Source organism: Spironucleus salmonicida, chromosome 5 (genome assembly GCF_000497125.1).
Source record: "Spironucleus salmonicida strain ATCC 50377 chromosome 5, whole genome shotgun sequence".
Classification (NCBI taxonomy): domain Eukaryota; phylum Fornicata; order Diplomonadida; family Hexamitidae; genus Spironucleus; species Spironucleus salmonicida.
Window position 1 is genome coordinate 1,221,098 of NC_090600.1, and position 16,365 is coordinate 1,237,462.

Here is a 16,365-nt window from a genome sequence, read left to right on the forward strand (position 1 = left end):
AATTATAAAACAATCATAGTATATAACCAAATTTAACTGCAAAATTAACTACTTTTTATTAGTTATGATCTAATTTTTCATATTCTTCGTCAAATTATTATTATAATATCTTATTTTCTTCTATTAAAACCCAGTACTAATTTTACAGTTTTAGCAGTTGATTAAGTTCAGAGTTACCAATTATCTTGATCTTCTTTAATTCTGTTTCAACTTAAGCTACAGATTATCTAAATACATCATAATTTGATTTTAATACGAAATTTTCTTTTTATATCTACATTTTTTTTGAAACTCTCATTTAATTATCTTTTTTGATATTTAGTTCTTCTTCATAGTTTTTTATATCTTTCTGATATCTATTAATTATTTCTGTATATTCTAGCATTTACTCTTTATAATTTTAAATTTAGTCCTAAATTCTAGGGTATTAAACATTAAATTACTATTTCTCTATCTCATAAGAAATTTATGGATCTTCCCAATGATCAGTTTAAATTAACTTAATTCTATCTTATAAATTACCAAGAAGCGCTAATTTGAACGGCTAAATATCATCTGAAATCGATAATGATTCTTATTAGTCTTCCATGATAATTTTATTATATCAATATATATAATATCATAATAAGTAATTATTCAACAATATATTCTAAATCTAGTTGAATAACTGTTTTATTTACTCGTATTTATTTATATCCATATTACCCATATACTCAATAATTTAGGGTCACTAATTAATTCTTTAACATACTACATTGTTTATGGGTTAAGTTATGTAGCATAAATAAAAATGTATATTTATCTTATTAAGAAATATAGAAGAATAACCTATTAATCTAATTTTCTATATTCATTAATATAAACATTTAATATATGTTTATACTTTAGAGATATAATTATTAATTATAAAAATGGTAAAACACTCGTATAAAAAGTTAAATTAAGTTACAGTGTTCCTTTGGTATTAATTTAAATTTAATTTGGAATTGTTAATATCTGATGGCAATGATTTCCATGATCAATAATATTAAAATAATAGGCTCTCATTATATTCAATTTTCATTCAAATAAAGTTATAAACAAGAAATTATTTTTTAAAGATTCTTTAGTTTGTGATTCTAAAAATATATTATAATTTATAATCAAAAAGAACATTTTCATACGCATTCCGCAAAATAAAATGGGCTGCGGAGGGTCGTAGTCTAACAAATTATCATCTTCAACAATGATAAAAGAATAGCCATAAAAGAATGCCCCTAAAAATTCAACATCATAGATATACTCAAACGGTCGCCTCAGTCCATAGTTTTCGTTTTAAATCCCAAATTCAAAAATTGACCCAGAAAATATAATTTAATATGGTATTTGTGCAAATTAGCGGGTTAGAAGATCACAGCTTTCAAGTGACGCTAAAATTGTTTTAGATTAGCTCGTTTCCACTGCGTATGCTTTTTAACAAAATACTACTATAAGTTTGTAGAATGTCAATGATTTATCATCTATTTTAGATGCATTCTATTCAGATTATCCAGAAATATTCTGGACTAAAATATAATCTACGTTGGTTGTTTCAAGTGGGATAGAGATATATTTCAGTTAATTCGACATTGAAAGTGCTCAGAAACGTATTAACTGGGTTAATCAGGCTATCGCCTATGTAATTGACTTTAGATGTTATGAAAATGCTCCTGTGTTAGCATTATAAAGGGTAATGAATGTTTAACCTATTGATAGTTTAGTAGAAATTGATTCAGTTTTAATCGAGAAATAAGGTTCACAGATTGCCATTTTACGTACATTCTAGATTTTATTGATGAGGTTAGGTTATTAATGTATTATAGAAAATGATACTATTCTTTATAAATTAAGTTCTGATACGTAATGGAATGCTGCTTAGCCATAAAGTGGTAACATTAAAGGTCTTTATGTTCAAAATAAAATATAAGGCTACGATATTGGAAATATCAACCCTGTTGGTGTGTTTTAAGCTTAAAAGGTTGCTGTATAAATTTAATAAAGTTAATTTATGGAGAGATCTGCTAAGTGCACTGTATTTGTATAAGGATATGCAGAAGATATTAAACTTTAATTACCATAATTGTAGCCCATATTAACAAAAATGGGTGCAGGTTTTATTTCAAATGTGAATATTATTGAAGCCACAACTTGTACTGCCTCCGAGATTTATTTTACTATTTCTGCTGAAGTATCTTAATTAAACATTGAGATTAATAGGATATGATTATAATTCAATTTTTCACTTTTTACCTCTAGATTTCTTTTCAATTCTAACTAAATTTTTAACATCATGAGTTTACTAGTCGTACTAACTATTAACAATACTTTTGATCCTGTTGATTCTTTCTGACCTCTCCTTCATCCTGTGTTATCTCATAACTACCTCTTAACGCTTTTCTTTTAGCACTTTTCTAGCAGTATCCTTTTATACTCGCTTTTCAGCTTTTTCTAAAGCTTTGGCTCTAGCTTTTGTTCTGTCTAATGATAAATCTTTTTTATAATCATAACTTTACGCATATAGTGGCTCTAACTACTATATGAGTACAGGCTTTTCTTTAATGTAATCTAAACATATAATAGTATTGGTATTTTGACAAAATTATTACAAAATTGAAGGCACAAAATCTATGTTGATTTAAAATACACTCTAATACACTTTCACAATAGTTTACACTATGGAAACAATCATTTCTTGGCTAACTTCTTATTTATAACTTGTAGACATAAGAACACGCAAATCAAATTTTGTATTACATTCTTTTAAATATATACTAGATTAATATTCAATAAACGTTAATACATTTTAGCAAAATCTTAAAACAGAACTATTATACCTATAACAGTTGATACTTAAGCATGCAACTTAAGAAACAAAGAATAAACTTTACATGAGTTAATTAGTTGTTTTAATTGGCTATAATAAGATATTTTCGGAGACTAAAAAGCACATAGAGAATAAATTATTAAGTTTTTAGCTTGAGAAATCGGTTTATATATAGCATATATTTATTAATCTCAATACTAAAGAAATTTAAACTGCTTGAAGAGTCTTATATTAGTTTAAATAATTTAGCAACAAACCAGCGCAGTGGGATGGAAGCTCATAAGTTATATGCCTAAAACATCTCATACAACAATCCTTTCTTGTTAAGTCATTAATTTCTATAAAACGTTTAAAAACGAAGCTAGATAATTTTTCCATGGCTGGTGCATTATTTTTATCATTCAATGTCGAGTTTGTCTTAATAAGTCTATCCATGACTACAATTTCTTCTGAGTTCCTTGCCCTGTTAAGTAAAATACCAAATTATGAATAGTTTCCTGGAACCTAAATAATAAACGGAAGAGACTGTAAATAAGCACTAGAACCTTCAGCAGTATCAATTTCCTAAATTGATATATCTTCTAATTTTTATGATTCCGAAGATTCTTCAATTTATTCACTTTCGTTATCAGTACCAGCCCTAAATTCCTCCATATCCACTTCATCGTCGCCTAAGTCATAATTTATTTTTTGTGTTTTCGTATTTCTTTATAATTCAATAAGTCTAGCCGCACCAGCTCTAACAGCATCATCATGTGTTATTTAACCTTTGTTAGCAGCCACTAGACCACTAATATCATCATTATGGCGTTAGTTTACAGATACTTCTCTTTGAGGCAAAATATCTTTCAATTACTATGAGATTTTATCCAATTGATAAATTTTTTTCTCTACTTATAATTTAGTTTATTTCTTTTCTTCTCTAAAATGTTTAGATTTTTCCTAAATTTCTTGATAAATTTTATCCGTTTCTGAGATTTTGAAATGTTAAGTCGCTTCTTACTTTTGGAGAACAAACTCAGCAATTTAAGATTGAATCTATGCTGAAGATTTCTAAGTATCATCTTATACGAAAGTTAGTTACTAAGTTTATGGCTTTTACGGTTATTACTTCGATTATTAAGTATTAGATTTTTATGCATGTTAATATGGAATTATTTTATTAAGTACTTTTTAATGAGTGTGTGATTTTTTTATATCGAAAGGATTGGGTGCGTTTATTTTAAGTTTTGACCTCGCTTATTCAAGGCGAGCGTTCATATTTTGTTTAGTTGGTTTAGCCATTTATATGGAATGAAAAGTGAAAGTAAACATACTATAGTACATATAATTATACTATAATTTATTTGATGAAATACTTAAATATTATTTGGTAAAATTATATATTAAGAAAATCACTGTACGTATTGATTTAATTAGTAAACAACTTTATAAGTATGTTGTTAACTTCTAATAATTTAGGCAACGATTATTGTATTATAATATTAAAAATTATTGTCATACACTTGCTGTATACTTTAACAATACGTTTTTGAGAAGTCTTAATGCAACCATTTAGTAATAAATAGTAACTTAGATTTTCCAACCTTTCTTAAAAATGGAGCATTTACTTGAAAGACGTTCATGCCGTGCATTCTAGCCTACAACTATTACTTAGAAATAGATTGACTAAATTGTACTTGCAGGTATGTCTGCACCTTCTAGCTTTGGTAAGTATCCTGTTCATTTTTTAACAGTTACTGATAAGAAAGATTTAGAATTTTTATCCACTTTGAACGAGTACTCAACTTTTACCAAAGATGCTGCATGTGTAGTTATTATTTGTGTAGATCAGAAGGCTGCTTTAGATTATGGACATTAAGAAACTTTTGCTACTATTGATGGCGGAGTTGCCCTTTAGAACATCCTTACTGCTTCTAAAATTTAGGGATTTGATGTTGTTTGCTGCGGAACTTATCCCATGGAAAATCTTATGGGTCCTATTAGAAAACATTTTGGCATTCCAGATGACATTTCTGTATTTAACAGAGTAGTTATTGGTAAAAAGTCAGATAACTTCAAATATGATGCCGATTATGACAATAAATATGATGCTAAGAAGCAACATACAGGAAAATGGTGATTCATATTTCATTTCAGTCTACAATTTAATAAAATGTAACCCTTTCTTTATTACTGGAATTCTAGAAAAACACTACAATAAAGTAATAGCCAGTAGTTATTATTAGTAGAAAACGGCATTTTTGATCTTACTACATAAAATATTCTAATAAATAAGCCAGTACAGTTATTTTCTCTTAATGAGTAATAACTAATTTATTGCACGGTTAAAGATTCTATTTTTATAAAAAGTAATATGAAAACGCATGAAATTAGATATCCAGTACACCCTTATACAACCTTTATAGACTTTCCATAAGATATATAAAATGACAAAGTTTTACGACGTAAATCACTTGAATGGTTAGACTTTGAAAAGCTTGTAATAAAATTAAAGTATTAACCAGAAGATAGTTATTTATCTGCCTTTTATGATGATAATGATGTTTGTTATGTGGCATCTGGTACATTTTTAAGTCGAATATGCTTTAAGTCTCTGTAAACTATTGATTTTTGCAAAATACATTCAAGAATTAATTGTGTTTAGAAGATTGACAAATTTATAGTTATAGGTACTATGATGGGGGATGTTATTTTTACTGATTTAACAGGTAACATCGTTTTTTAATTCATGATAAGCTCCATTGTTAAGGGGCCAATTGGACAATTTAAAGAGTATAAAAAATTGATTTTCGCAATAGGACATAGAATTATAACTAAAATTAATATTACAAACTAAAAATTTGAAATTTTTGCAGAATTTGGGAGTATTTATGGAATCGTATTTGATGAAATAAAAGGAACTTGTCTAGTGGCTTGTGATACTGGGTTAATTAGCCTAGTGATTGATTGATAAATTTGAATATTAGTTTTCAAGTTCACTAATAATACTTTGGTTACAGATATACTAGTATTTCTAAAATAAAAATATCGAATTGGACTAATGAACCATAAATATCAGAACATAAACTATTTATATTAATAAAATAAAAGTATGTCCCAACTTTATCTGTTTAAATTATCATCATGTTTAATCTACTGTATGTTTTTCTTAATCATTTATCATAATTTAAAATACATGATTATTTATTATTTTATTATTATAAAGTATCAAACCACTCCATATTTCAAAACTTTAAATGCCAATCACTGTATAGAAGAACCTTCCAGCAGTTGTTACCTCATAAATGGCTATAATGCGTCTACGTGAGCTTCACTTCGAGCGTGCTTTCTAAAACCAAAAAGCTCCTACTGCAGCAACATTTGCGTACAAATCAGCCTCCCCGATGGATCAACTTCTTGCGTTTTCTTCTATTTCACGCTGGCTTCTTGAGCGCTTAAATGCAAAACTGTAGACATTTTCTGAATTTGACGAACCGAATGCCATCGCATTGGAAATAATTAACGCGTCAAAGCCATTCGTTGACTGTAGTAGCCTCGCCCCTCACGAGTTAAGAACTGGATCTGGAGATACAGTTTCTGCATTGATTTTGGCCCTTTCTGAGGCTGTTCTAGAAAAATAGTAGCTTACCGTTATTGCCTGGAAAGACCCTCAGGCGACCCAGCAATAGGCTCAGAACATTGAAGACGATGATTAGGATGAAGACTTTATTGATGATGTTTTCATGACTTCTTTCTCCAACAATCAGCAAACGCCTTAAAACAAAATTGCACAATAAGAAATTGCTCCAGGAATTTAGGACATTCACAAATGGAATGAAGAGCAATTATAGGTCGAACAGCAATTAAATGCGTCTAAATACGCTTAGGTTAACTAAGACTGGCGTCCAGATATTTAGAAACTTACTACGCTAGCTTCATAACTTTCTACTGAGTCTTCCACAATTACATAATAGATATAAGTGGTTTCTGAAGGGATTGGTAAGTAGTTGGAACGTTTAACTCAAAGAGAATAATTTCTTAATTAATAAATATCATCTTTTTCTGGTAAGCTTATTGAAGTTTCTAGAAAGCATCAATCTCTTACTAAAGAGCAGGACGAAGTTTAACAGGAAATTAGTGTATTAAACGAATAATTACTTGAAAATACTGATAAATTTAAGCGCGCAAAAAGCGAACTTACAGCTGAAAACAATAGAATTACCGATACAAGTGGATTAAGCTTTGCTAAATAAGCAATCGCATCTTTAAGCAGTGAAATCAGAGATATAGATTTAAAGATAGTCCTCGCTTAATAAAGATTATTTTCGGGCGTGAGTTAATGACAAATAATTATTTTGTATAATATATACTTATAAACATTAAATACTTGTATTAATCAATTAAAGTTTGTAGACCTTTTAAATTACTAATTCGACGATGAACACAGCATTAGTTATTTTATTATTTTTATCGTAGCTTGTAATTATACTTTACACACCATAATTTCCCTTGCCTGTCACAATTGAAACTATTAGAGAATTGTTTGAACAAACAGATTGATTATTTCACTTCACGCCATTTTCTCGCTTGAGGGCCTCGAACTCGCGCCGGAAGAAGTCCTGGAACTCCCTGCTGCCGGCCCCGCGGATCTCGTCGAAGTCGCCATCGAAGTGCCTGTCGAACCACTCCTTCCGCAGCACCCAGCCTATTTCCATCGGGATAGCGTTGGCGGCCATGTCGTCGGTGTTGATGTCGGCCTTGGCGGGGTAGGTCTTCTGGGTGAGGAGGTCGAACGCACAGTCATCGGCGTCGATGAGCAGGTTCACGCTGGAGAACTTGAGCGGGAGCAGCGGCTGTATCGCGCACGGCTCCAGGCGGAGGTCGCGCACCTCAAAGAGCGCGGCGTCCAGGAAGGCGAAGGTGCGGCCGAAGACGGAGTGCACGAGCGTGCGGCTGGCAGGCCGGAGCACGCAGAGCGGGGACAGCGCGAAGTCGCTCACGTCGAACACGGCGCCCTTCTGGTCGAGGAAGCAGAGCCGCGGGCCGTGGCGGAAGAGGGCGTTGTTGCCGTGTCTTCGCAGGCCCATGCGCACGCTGGGGGCGGGGGAGAACTCCAGGAGCTCGTGGGCGCACGCGGCGTAGAACCGGCCGCGGAGGCACACGGTCTGCGTGGTGATGGAGAGGGGCGAGGTGGCGGAGACGAGCGAGGGCTGGGACGCGAGCACCTTGCCGTACACGTCGATGGTGGTGTCCCTGGAGGCGCCGGAGAGCTGGAAGCCCTCGGGGGCGTAGCGGAGAAAGTAGAGCGCGCCGGGGTCCATGGTGGAGAGGTGGAAGGGAGGGCGATACAGGCTCACTCTACCGCGTACACCGCGAACGCGAAGGGCCCCAACGGCACGGTGCCGTCCATGGGCGGGGCGGGGTGCCCGAGGAGCTGCCGGACGGCCCCCTGCAGCCAGCCGGGCGCGAGGGCCACCTGCAGGGCGTGGTCGCTCAGGTTGGCCAGCACGATGCGGCGCGCTGCCCCGGTCCAGAGGCCGCAGAAGACGTAGCGGTGCACGTCGGCCTGCGTGAAGGCGCCCTGGAAGGCGTTGTCGCGCAACAGCCGCAGCAGGCCCGCGTAGAACTCCTGCACCGCTGGGTCCGCGGCCTCCGGTACCGCACGCCGCAGCTGGACCCCGAGCCTGCCCCGGCGCCCCTCGAGCTGCCCGTGCTGGAAGAAGCGCAGCCCCGGCCGGAGGTAGCACTACACCGCCGCCGGGAGCGCGTTGTGGAACCGCGCGATGCGGGCCTCGTCGTGGTTCTCCAGGAAGTGGCAGCAGGCGGGCCCGCACCGCAGCCCCTGGGCGAAGCAGTCCTGCAGGGCCCCGCAGGTGTCCAGCGGCCGCTTGCAGTACACGAAGTCGAAGCCGCGCTCCACCAGCGCGTCCTCGGTGTCCCAGTAGGCCTCCGCGAGGAAGACGAAGTCGCGGTAGGTGCGCCGGAGCGCCGAGATGGCGTCGCGCCAGAAGTCGGGGATCTCGGTGCCCCAGATGGACCGGTGCACGTCGGGCAGCTGCAGCATCGCCATGTCGCAGCGCACGCCGTCGCACAGGCTGGCCACCTTGAACAGGTCCAGGCCGCGGGCCGCGCGGGTGTCGGGCCGCGTGAAGTCGAACTGGGCCGTGTCGCCCCAGATGTGGTAGCGGTCCCTCCCGAAGAAGACGCCCGAGGGGTGCTGGTCCGTCGCCGAGCCGAAGGGTCCCCGCAGGAACAGCTCCGGGCAGGCCGCGGCGCACTCGAGGGACCCGTGGTTCGGCACGAAGTCCAGCACGAGCCGCATCCCGCGCTGGTTGAGGCGCCGCTTGAGCCCGAGGAGCGCGGCGTCCGTGCCGAGGGCGGGGTTCGCCACGTAGGCCGCCACCGCGAAGGGGGAGCCGATGACGTCGGCGGGCTGCAGGTCCGGGAGTAGCTCGCGATACACACGCTGGCGCTCGGGCCGGAAGTCGCAGGCGAGCGAGGCGGCCCCGAGCGTCCACGCGCCGAGGAGGTACAGCATGTCGAAGCCGCGCGCCGCCAGGGAGTCCAGGAAGCCGTCGGGTATCGCGTCCAGACCGCGCAGGCCCTGCTCGTACAGGAAGGGGCGCGCCGGGAGCTGGTAGAGCGTCGGGTACCTTCTCCGCTCCATTCTGATTTGGCATAATATGCCCGAAACCGTATCCAAACTTAGTTGCTCACTCACTCGTGGTGCAGCTGGAGCATGAGGCCGAGCATCGCGTTGCCCTGCTCATGCACCCTCGCGCAGAAGACCTCGAAGCCCTTCAGGTCGGCCTCGTCGATCATCTCAAGGCAGCTGTGCATGGCCAGCATCGGCAGGCCCATGTCCACAACCTTCATGTCGCAGTCCGCCGCCACCAGGTTCCCGATCGTCCTCAGGCATATAAGAACATAATAGCATTAAATAGTTATAATAATGTGAAGTAAAATCTACCTACAGTTTTAATAAATTCTTCATATTTTATTTTGACTTTATGGATTTTATACATATTTTTCTTATTGTTACCGATAAAATATGATGGATAAAGCCAAAACGGAAGTAAGATAATGTTTACAATAAGAATTAATGTGTAACTATTTTATACCATTGAAGAAATATAATGTGTAAAATGTGTAGTGAAATATTAATAAACAGAAAAAATATTATAATACACAAAATGAACTGACAAAAAATTAAGGATCTCAATCAATTTTAAACATGAAAATAGTTTGGTTTAAAAACGGATATAGTATTGCAAGCAGTTATTAAATAATTTTTTATTATTTAAACACAAAACGTTATACTAATAATAGAGTACTATAACTATATCAAATATTATAAAAGTATCTTATTTCGTTTATTTTCTACTGCTTTGTGATATAATTAAGATTTCTAGATAAAATTTTCAGAAAATTAACTGCTAGCTAATAATTTATGTTTATTTAAAAAGTTATTTACTATTATATGAATTCTACTAAAGTTAGAAATAAATTATATTCAAATTACAATATATAATATATAGATTGTAAATTCAAAATTTAACCACTCCAGTTAGCAAAATATGCAGAAGAAACGTGCTATTGAGCCAGAACTTACTGAAGAGCAAAAACACGAAATCCGCGAGGCATTTGACCTTTTCGACGCTGATGGATCAGGCCGCATTGACGTCAAGGAGCTTAAAGTTGCTATGCGCGCTTTAGGTTTTGAGCCCAAACGCGATGAGCTCAAGCGCATGATTTCTGAGGTGGATTCATCCGGAAACGGAACGTTGGACTTGAACGATTTCTTTAGAATTATGACAGCCAAAATGGGCGAGCGCGACTCTCGCGAGGAGATTTTGAAAGCCTTCAGGCTGTTCGACGAGGACGACACCGGTAAAATTTCGTTCAAAAACCTCAAGAGGGTGGCAAAGGAGTTGGGCGAAAACCTCTCAGACGAAGAAATCCAGGAGATGATAGACGAAGCAGATCGCGACGGGGATGGCGAGATTAACGAAGAGGAATTTTTGAGGATCATGAGGAGAACCAGTTTGTACTGATAAATTCTTTTAATTATGTATAATAATTGCTTCACTCGCTTCCGTCCATATGCACTGTCATTCCCAACCCCTAATATACTACGCTAATACTAGCATTTTATAGTTCCATTTTATTTCCTTGCAAAACCTCACAGTCATTATCTGCATGCCGTGCAAGCATTTCTAAATTGCATATAGATAGAGTATGCACAAAATTTAAATCAAATTCGGCCACACAATCAGCTACTGAATTCTACCCGTCTAATGTTAGTTTAATCAGCCTCTATATGTTATAATATCCTAACTGAAATACTCGTTTCATTCGTTTCATAGAGGATTCGGAAACTGTCTTTCCGATGTTATTTGAAGGCAATAATGGATCAGCGATATTAACAGATCTAAACTAAAACGGCGGTTTTTGGTCCTAGAAAAATTTAATCAATAATGCTGATCGAACAAATTCATCTAATGTCTTACTTAATGCTTATAAAAACTATGTGTTGCTTATATTCTCATCCTAAAGAATGATTTTTTCATCTAAATATTAAAAAAACTCTTAACACTGAGCACTGTATTCCTACCTATTTTAATCAGATTTCTTATAATTTTATAAACAATTTTTTAATCCTTTTTATTCTAAAATATTGCCATCGCTCGCGACACGCAAAGCAATTAAATGCTTAATCTCTTTTGCTAATTATAGCTCTTTATCATTGAATTTTTTATGTACAAATTATGACACCTATTTATCAAAGAAACTTTAAGCAGTATCGCAGCTTTCAAAATCTTCTCTAGGAACTGCTCCAAAAATAGTTATCAAATTTTAGGAAAAATCAAAGGAAGAAAAATAAGCTAAAAATGCATATAGTGCTTATAATGGTGTTGTGATTTGAGATTGATGTAAGAGAATAAAAATAACTAGGGTACGTAATCCATAAGACGAAAGCATAAAATTATGAGATCCTAAAATATGTAGCTCGTTAATACAGTAACATTATATAAATACAAGTGAGCGTTTTAGTAAATGGTTTTTACCTATATAGTTATCTATTAATTCTAAAAAATACGCTGTTAATACACCAGCTGGTTAAGTAAATGAAATATCGAAACCCACATCCTGGTATGTGAATTTAATAACTGGGACTTCTGCATCGATATGTACTAGATTTTATAGTTCAATTCCAGAAAGAACTTTTAATACTCGCCGAGCAGTCACTTGTTCCTCTTCATCCTTGTTCCAGCAGCAGAAATCTATATCAGAATTAAATAAATAGCAGTGAGATTGAAAAGACCCATATGGTAAAATAACCGCAGTCGGAAGCTCTTTTGTAATAAGACTTGCTAATTCTTAGAATAATGTTTACCTAGTACATTAAACTTTTGTAGATGGCCCAACTATAGATATAAGGTCATCAATTCGTTCTGTAATGTATTGCAGATTCTAAACTGACTTGATGTACACCATATTTGCATCAGATTTTTGCATCTATCGAAGTGGAAGTGAGAATAAAATAGAATACTAAATATTATATAAAAATCACCACTTATCATATTCGTCCACCCCAATTACAAATAATTTCTTAAAAGCATTAACTCTACCAGCATCAATCAATTTTGCAATAACGTTAACAACAAAATCAGCCTTGTCATGGTTCGGGGTTATCTTGCATACATCTAAAGTGCACTCTACGTATTCTTCCTCTTGGTAATCCAAATAATCATCATAGTTACATAAAGAAAGATCGTCAAAATCACCTATACTAGTAATCTCAGATTCAGAAGCAAAAATAGAATCTTATTCTGATGATTCAGATATTTCATCTGCTTTTTCAATAATAAGATGTACTTCAGCTTTCCTAGCTTACGTTTCATTCTTAAGTGCATTTTGTACTTCTATATCATGACCTAGAAGTTCTCTCAATTTGTCTATTATCATATTTTTATCATTACTTGGCGTAGCTTAAACTTATGTTTACTGTATTTTTTTAAGAGCAGGTGGTGGAATATTAATCTTATTCATATATGATGTGTAAATTTTTGACTCATGTTATAAATACTATAAGAAGACGGATTGTGCTTAATTTACTGGTAATTTAGCTTACTATAATAATTATGGTATATCACTTAGTTTTTACGTTCTAGAAATTTTTATTTTTTTATTATCTTGTTCAAACCAGCTCATTTTATTTTAGTAAATTCTGTTAATAGTATATAATATTGTAATTTAAAGTATAATTATATATTGCTTTAAATAATAATATGTATTGAGTTTATCGGGCAAAATACTTAATTTAATATATTTATTATTGATTTAATGTTCGATTAATTCCACTCCTCCACTTCTTAATGTTCTCTATAAACGATGATTCAGCTAACTTCCCTAATTTTGATTCAATTTAAGACCATGGAAGCTCATTTCTTCCGTTTGATAGCCAAATGGTATAATCCCAACCTTAAATTACCACATTACGTTCTTCTCAAAAATTTTCCCTAACAAGTAGTCCTGATAAAATTCAAACAAATTAAGTCCCACCTAATCAGGTTCAATATTTAATGGCGAATTTAGTTAGCGCTGGATGCTCAAACTAATCAAGAAAAGTTTAAGATTTAGTAGATTTATTGGCTTAGAATGGTTAAAATGATATTATTGATAGAGCTGTTCAATAGCATTTAGGGACACTTCATAATCTTATCACAGATAAATATGGTAATTATTTGATGCAATTATTAATTAAGCATTCGTCTCCGGACGTATTTTAAAATATTATTGCGTTAATTGAACACAATATTTTAGAATATTCATTCAATTAATTTTCTTGCAGAGTTGTTTAAGCTGTCACTGATAGATGTATTTCCTTAAATATTTCCTATTTTGTTTTAAAAGTTTTTGATACTTTAGTATAAACCTAATAATTAACAACTCGTTCATTAAATTCATAATTTGCCAGCCATATTGTACTTCTTACACTTAATTCTATCCCATATTAAGATTAAGAAAAGATGTTTATATTCGCTGCATAAGATTTTTTAAATATAGCAAAAGATTAATATGGTTGCCGTATACTTGAGTATGTTTATAAATTTGTTTAAGATGCATTATCTGCAGTTTATGTTGAGGCATTATTTTAATTATTAAGTACTAATGTACTACATTTATCAGATAATAGATATGGAAATTATCTTGTGTAGGCTGTTCTTAAAAACCAATTTTATTAAGTAAATAATTATTTAGAAAATATTATGTAAGTATTAATGGATAGCTTTAGAACTCTTTCATAATCAAAATTTGGGTCTAATATTTGTGAGTGTGTCGTATAGCTTTGTGACATTTAAAGTCTTGTTAGATTAATTTCAAATTGTAATTTTGAAGAACTTATTAAAGACTAATATGGAAATTTCGTCACTTAAGTGTTTATTTAGAGAATGTCAGATTTCTCATTAAAGTGTTAATGCCCAGTATGTTGTATTAAACTTTAGGAATCATTAGAGTATTCTCATGACGTAGAAATGGATCAAATCAATATAGCCTTACCAATAGACTCAGATGTGATCTGTACGATGGAGCTTTTTAGAAAGTTTTGCTGCTTTATCAAGGGAGTTCTTGATATAGTACCATCTATTCATGTTTAAAGATCTATTTAGCGTTCTTTTGATTTCCATGACCTTGAAGTTTGTTCATTTGATGAATTTCGTGAACTCATCTTGTGAGTGAGTGTGTAACCTAACATTTTATAGTTACTAATATTATTTATAGTATAATTTCATTTATATTTGATTTTCACTCCTTAAGATGTCTATAACAGAAGGAAAAGTAACATTAAATACTGACGTCGCATTTTACAATGAAACATAAGTGTTTAACCGTGATTTCTCTGTCCTTGCCATTTCAACTTTTTTTGATCATTTTAAACCCAGAACATAAAACTAAGAATTAACGCTCCTTGATGCACTTTCAGCATCTGGACTTCGCGCACTAAGATATGCCGCGGAAATACCGCATGATATAAAAATTACTGCTAATGATATATCATTAGCAGCGACAGTCCAAATCAAAGAAAATGCAATTTTAAATGCCAAAACTCTTTAAATTTAACATTCAGATGCAAATCTATTTATGTATAATAATCCATGCTAGTTTTCATGTATTGATATTGACCCATACGGCCATCCCACTCCATTTTTAGACTCCGCAATTAAAGCTGCTGCGCATGATGCACTGCTCTGTGTGACAGCTACTGATTCTCTTGTTACTTGCGGACGCCAACCTGAAGAGTGTCTTAGACGTTATAATTCACTTCCTGGAAACTCTGTTTTCGGGCACGAAGCTAGCGTTAGAATCGTCATTGCAAGTATCGCAGAAACTGCTGCACGACAGCGTTGTGGAATTGATGTTTTATGCGCTTTTTATCAATTTCATTATTTACGCGTTTTCGTAAAATTAGACAAAAAACGTTCTCGTGGTGTTGAAATGATTCAAAATTTGGCAGAAATTAACTATTGCGGGAAGTGCTAAAGCATGAATTTTGGCAGAAAAGTTGGCAGAATTTTTGCGTCTTAGACTGTAGAAAATTGTGAATTTTGCTATTAAAAACTTAAAGTTTGTGGGCCAATATGGTGCGGCGAAATTGGTAATAAATAGTTTTTAACACAAATAAATGATAATCTCGAAAAATTTCCATTATTGAATCAAATTTCAAGAATAAGTGCGCATGTAAAGTTCCAGCTTTTGGACTATGACAAGACTCCACTTTTTTACGATCTAACAGAGATTTCAAAATACTTGAAAGTCACATGTCCTCCGATGTCGATTTTTGTTAATTTTTGCAGCTAAATTAATGTTGAAGTTAGTCCTACATGTTATTCTTCTAATGGATTTAAATGTAGCTATGATAGCTTTTAAAAAGTTCGTGACATCCTGAATTTATGGTTTAGATTGATGAAAAAAGGAGGGAAAAGTAAAAAAGAGTGGGAAGGAAAGGAGTGCGAAATTCTATTTTTGCATAGTGTTTAAGATCTTGAAAAGTTAATGAAAAAAGCAGGATTTAATTCTGAATTAATTGAAAATTTTATAAAAGATAACTATTAAGAGTTTGTAAAAGAAGGGGGATTGCAGTATTAAAAAGAATTTACTGGGGAATGGGCAATTAGTAGTTAGTTGGGGCTCTTTAAAGGCAATCCTGGTAAAAATTGGGGGCCGAAGAAGATGAAGTGAAAATTTGTAATGGGTTTAGTATAATATAACATTAACTCTTTACAAACAATCGAAAAATTAGACCGCTTATATAGTTCGAATTTTTATATAAAATAATACTCATATATATTTTTAAAAACTTTCATAATAGTAATATGTATAAATGTATATATATAAATAATTAATAGATTATGATAGTTTGCCTACTTAATCAATATAATATATTAACAAAGATTGTTAATTTCCATTCACAGTATAAGTTTATTCAAACTAAGAATACTGTAATAAAATTGAGGCAGATGCTTTTGATATCAGAA

General features: G+C 34.9%; 13 protein-coding genes and 1 pseudogene across 13 annotated transcripts; 7 read left to right on the plus strand and 7 right to left on the minus strand. All coding sequences in view use genetic code 6, as the record gives it.

The window, feature by feature from the left end:
• Positions 1-13: 13 nt before the first annotated feature.
• On the minus strand, positions 14-589 carry SS50377_25298 (uncharacterized protein; the record flags this gene model as incomplete). Its single annotated transcript, XM_067909131.1, has 1 exon — positions 14-589. One exon carries the CDS (start codon positions 587-589, stop codon positions 14-16), a length of 576 nt encoding a protein of 191 aa, XP_067763952.1.
• A 591-nt stretch (positions 590-1,180) lies between these two features.
• On the plus strand, positions 1,181-2,242 carry SS50377_25299 (uncharacterized protein; the record flags this gene model as incomplete). Its single annotated transcript, XM_067909132.1, has 1 exon — positions 1,181-2,242. The coding sequence occupies one exon, from the start codon at positions 1,181-1,183 to the stop codon at positions 2,240-2,242; it is 1,062 nt and encodes a 353-aa protein (XP_067763953.1).
• A 15-nt stretch (positions 2,243-2,257) lies between these two features.
• SS50377_25300 (uncharacterized protein) lies at positions 2,258-4,126 on the minus strand (the record flags this gene model as incomplete). The annotated part of the gene is made up of 1 exon (XM_067909133.1): positions 2,258-4,126. The coding sequence occupies one exon, from the start codon at positions 4,124-4,126 to the stop codon at positions 2,258-2,260; it is 1,869 nt and encodes a 622-aa protein (XP_067763954.1).
• Positions 4,127-4,439: 313 nt separating this feature from the next.
• Positions 4,440-4,964, plus strand: SS50377_25301 (Nitroreductase; the record flags this gene model as incomplete). The annotated part of the gene is made up of 1 exon (XM_067909134.1): positions 4,440-4,964. One exon carries the CDS (start codon positions 4,440-4,442, stop codon positions 4,962-4,964), a length of 525 nt encoding a protein of 174 aa, XP_067763955.1.
• A 234-nt stretch (positions 4,965-5,198) lies between these two features.
• Positions 5,199-5,795, plus strand: SS50377_25302 (uncharacterized protein; the record flags this gene model as incomplete). Its single annotated transcript, XM_067909135.1, has 1 exon — positions 5,199-5,795. One exon carries the CDS (start codon positions 5,199-5,201, stop codon positions 5,793-5,795), a length of 597 nt encoding a protein of 198 aa, XP_067763956.1.
• A 286-nt stretch (positions 5,796-6,081) lies between these two features.
• On the plus strand, positions 6,082-7,167 carry SS50377_25303 (Intraflagellar transport protein 57; the record flags this gene model as incomplete). Its single annotated transcript, XM_067909136.1, has 1 exon — positions 6,082-7,167. One exon carries the CDS (start codon positions 6,082-6,084, stop codon positions 7,165-7,167), a length of 1,086 nt encoding a protein of 361 aa, XP_067763957.1.
• A 222-nt stretch (positions 7,168-7,389) lies between these two features.
• On the minus strand, positions 7,390-8,145 carry SS50377_25304 (uncharacterized protein; the record flags this gene model as incomplete). The annotated part of the gene is made up of 1 exon (XM_067909137.1): positions 7,390-8,145. The coding sequence occupies one exon, from the start codon at positions 8,143-8,145 to the stop codon at positions 7,390-7,392; it is 756 nt and encodes a 251-aa protein (XP_067763958.1).
• Positions 8,146-8,177: 32 nt separating this feature from the next.
• On the minus strand, positions 8,178-9,491 carry SS50377_25305 (Alpha amylase catalytic region; the record flags this gene model as incomplete). The annotated part of the gene is made up of 1 exon (XM_067909138.1): positions 8,178-9,491. The coding sequence occupies one exon, from the start codon at positions 9,489-9,491 to the stop codon at positions 8,178-8,180; it is 1,314 nt and encodes a 437-aa protein (XP_067763959.1).
• A 50-nt stretch (positions 9,492-9,541) lies between these two features.
• Positions 9,542-9,736, minus strand: SS50377_25306 (M18 family aminopeptidase; annotated as a pseudogene).
• Positions 9,737-10,401: 665 nt separating this feature from the next.
• On the plus strand, positions 10,402-10,878 carry SS50377_25307 (Centrin; the record flags this gene model as incomplete). Its single annotated transcript, XM_067909139.1, has 1 exon — positions 10,402-10,878. One exon carries the CDS (start codon positions 10,402-10,404, stop codon positions 10,876-10,878), a length of 477 nt encoding a protein of 158 aa, XP_067763960.1.
• Positions 10,879-10,909: 31 nt separating this feature from the next.
• On the minus strand, positions 10,910-12,343 carry SS50377_25308 (NT_PAP_TUTase domain-containing protein; the record flags this gene model as incomplete). Its single annotated transcript, XM_067909140.1, has 1 exon — positions 10,910-12,343. One exon carries the CDS (start codon positions 12,341-12,343, stop codon positions 10,910-10,912), a length of 1,434 nt encoding a protein of 477 aa, XP_067763961.1.
• A 51-nt stretch (positions 12,344-12,394) lies between these two features.
• SS50377_25309 (uncharacterized protein) lies at positions 12,395-13,039 on the minus strand (the record flags this gene model as incomplete). The annotated part of the gene is made up of 1 exon (XM_067909141.1): positions 12,395-13,039. One exon carries the CDS (start codon positions 13,037-13,039, stop codon positions 12,395-12,397), a length of 645 nt encoding a protein of 214 aa, XP_067763962.1.
• A 164-nt stretch (positions 13,040-13,203) lies between these two features.
• On the plus strand, positions 13,204-14,565 carry SS50377_25310 (Pumillio-family RNA binding motif-containing protein; the record flags this gene model as incomplete). The annotated part of the gene is made up of 1 exon (XM_067909142.1): positions 13,204-14,565. One exon carries the CDS (start codon positions 13,204-13,206, stop codon positions 14,563-14,565), a length of 1,362 nt encoding a protein of 453 aa, XP_067763963.1.
• An 82-nt stretch (positions 14,566-14,647) lies between these two features.
• SS50377_25311 (N2,N2-dimethylguanosine tRNA methyltransferase) lies at positions 14,648-16,069 on the plus strand (the record flags this gene model as incomplete). Its single annotated transcript, XM_067909143.1, has 1 exon — positions 14,648-16,069. The coding sequence occupies one exon, from the start codon at positions 14,648-14,650 to the stop codon at positions 16,067-16,069; it is 1,422 nt and encodes a 473-aa protein (XP_067763964.1).
• Between the last annotated feature and the right edge of the window lie 296 nt (positions 16,070-16,365).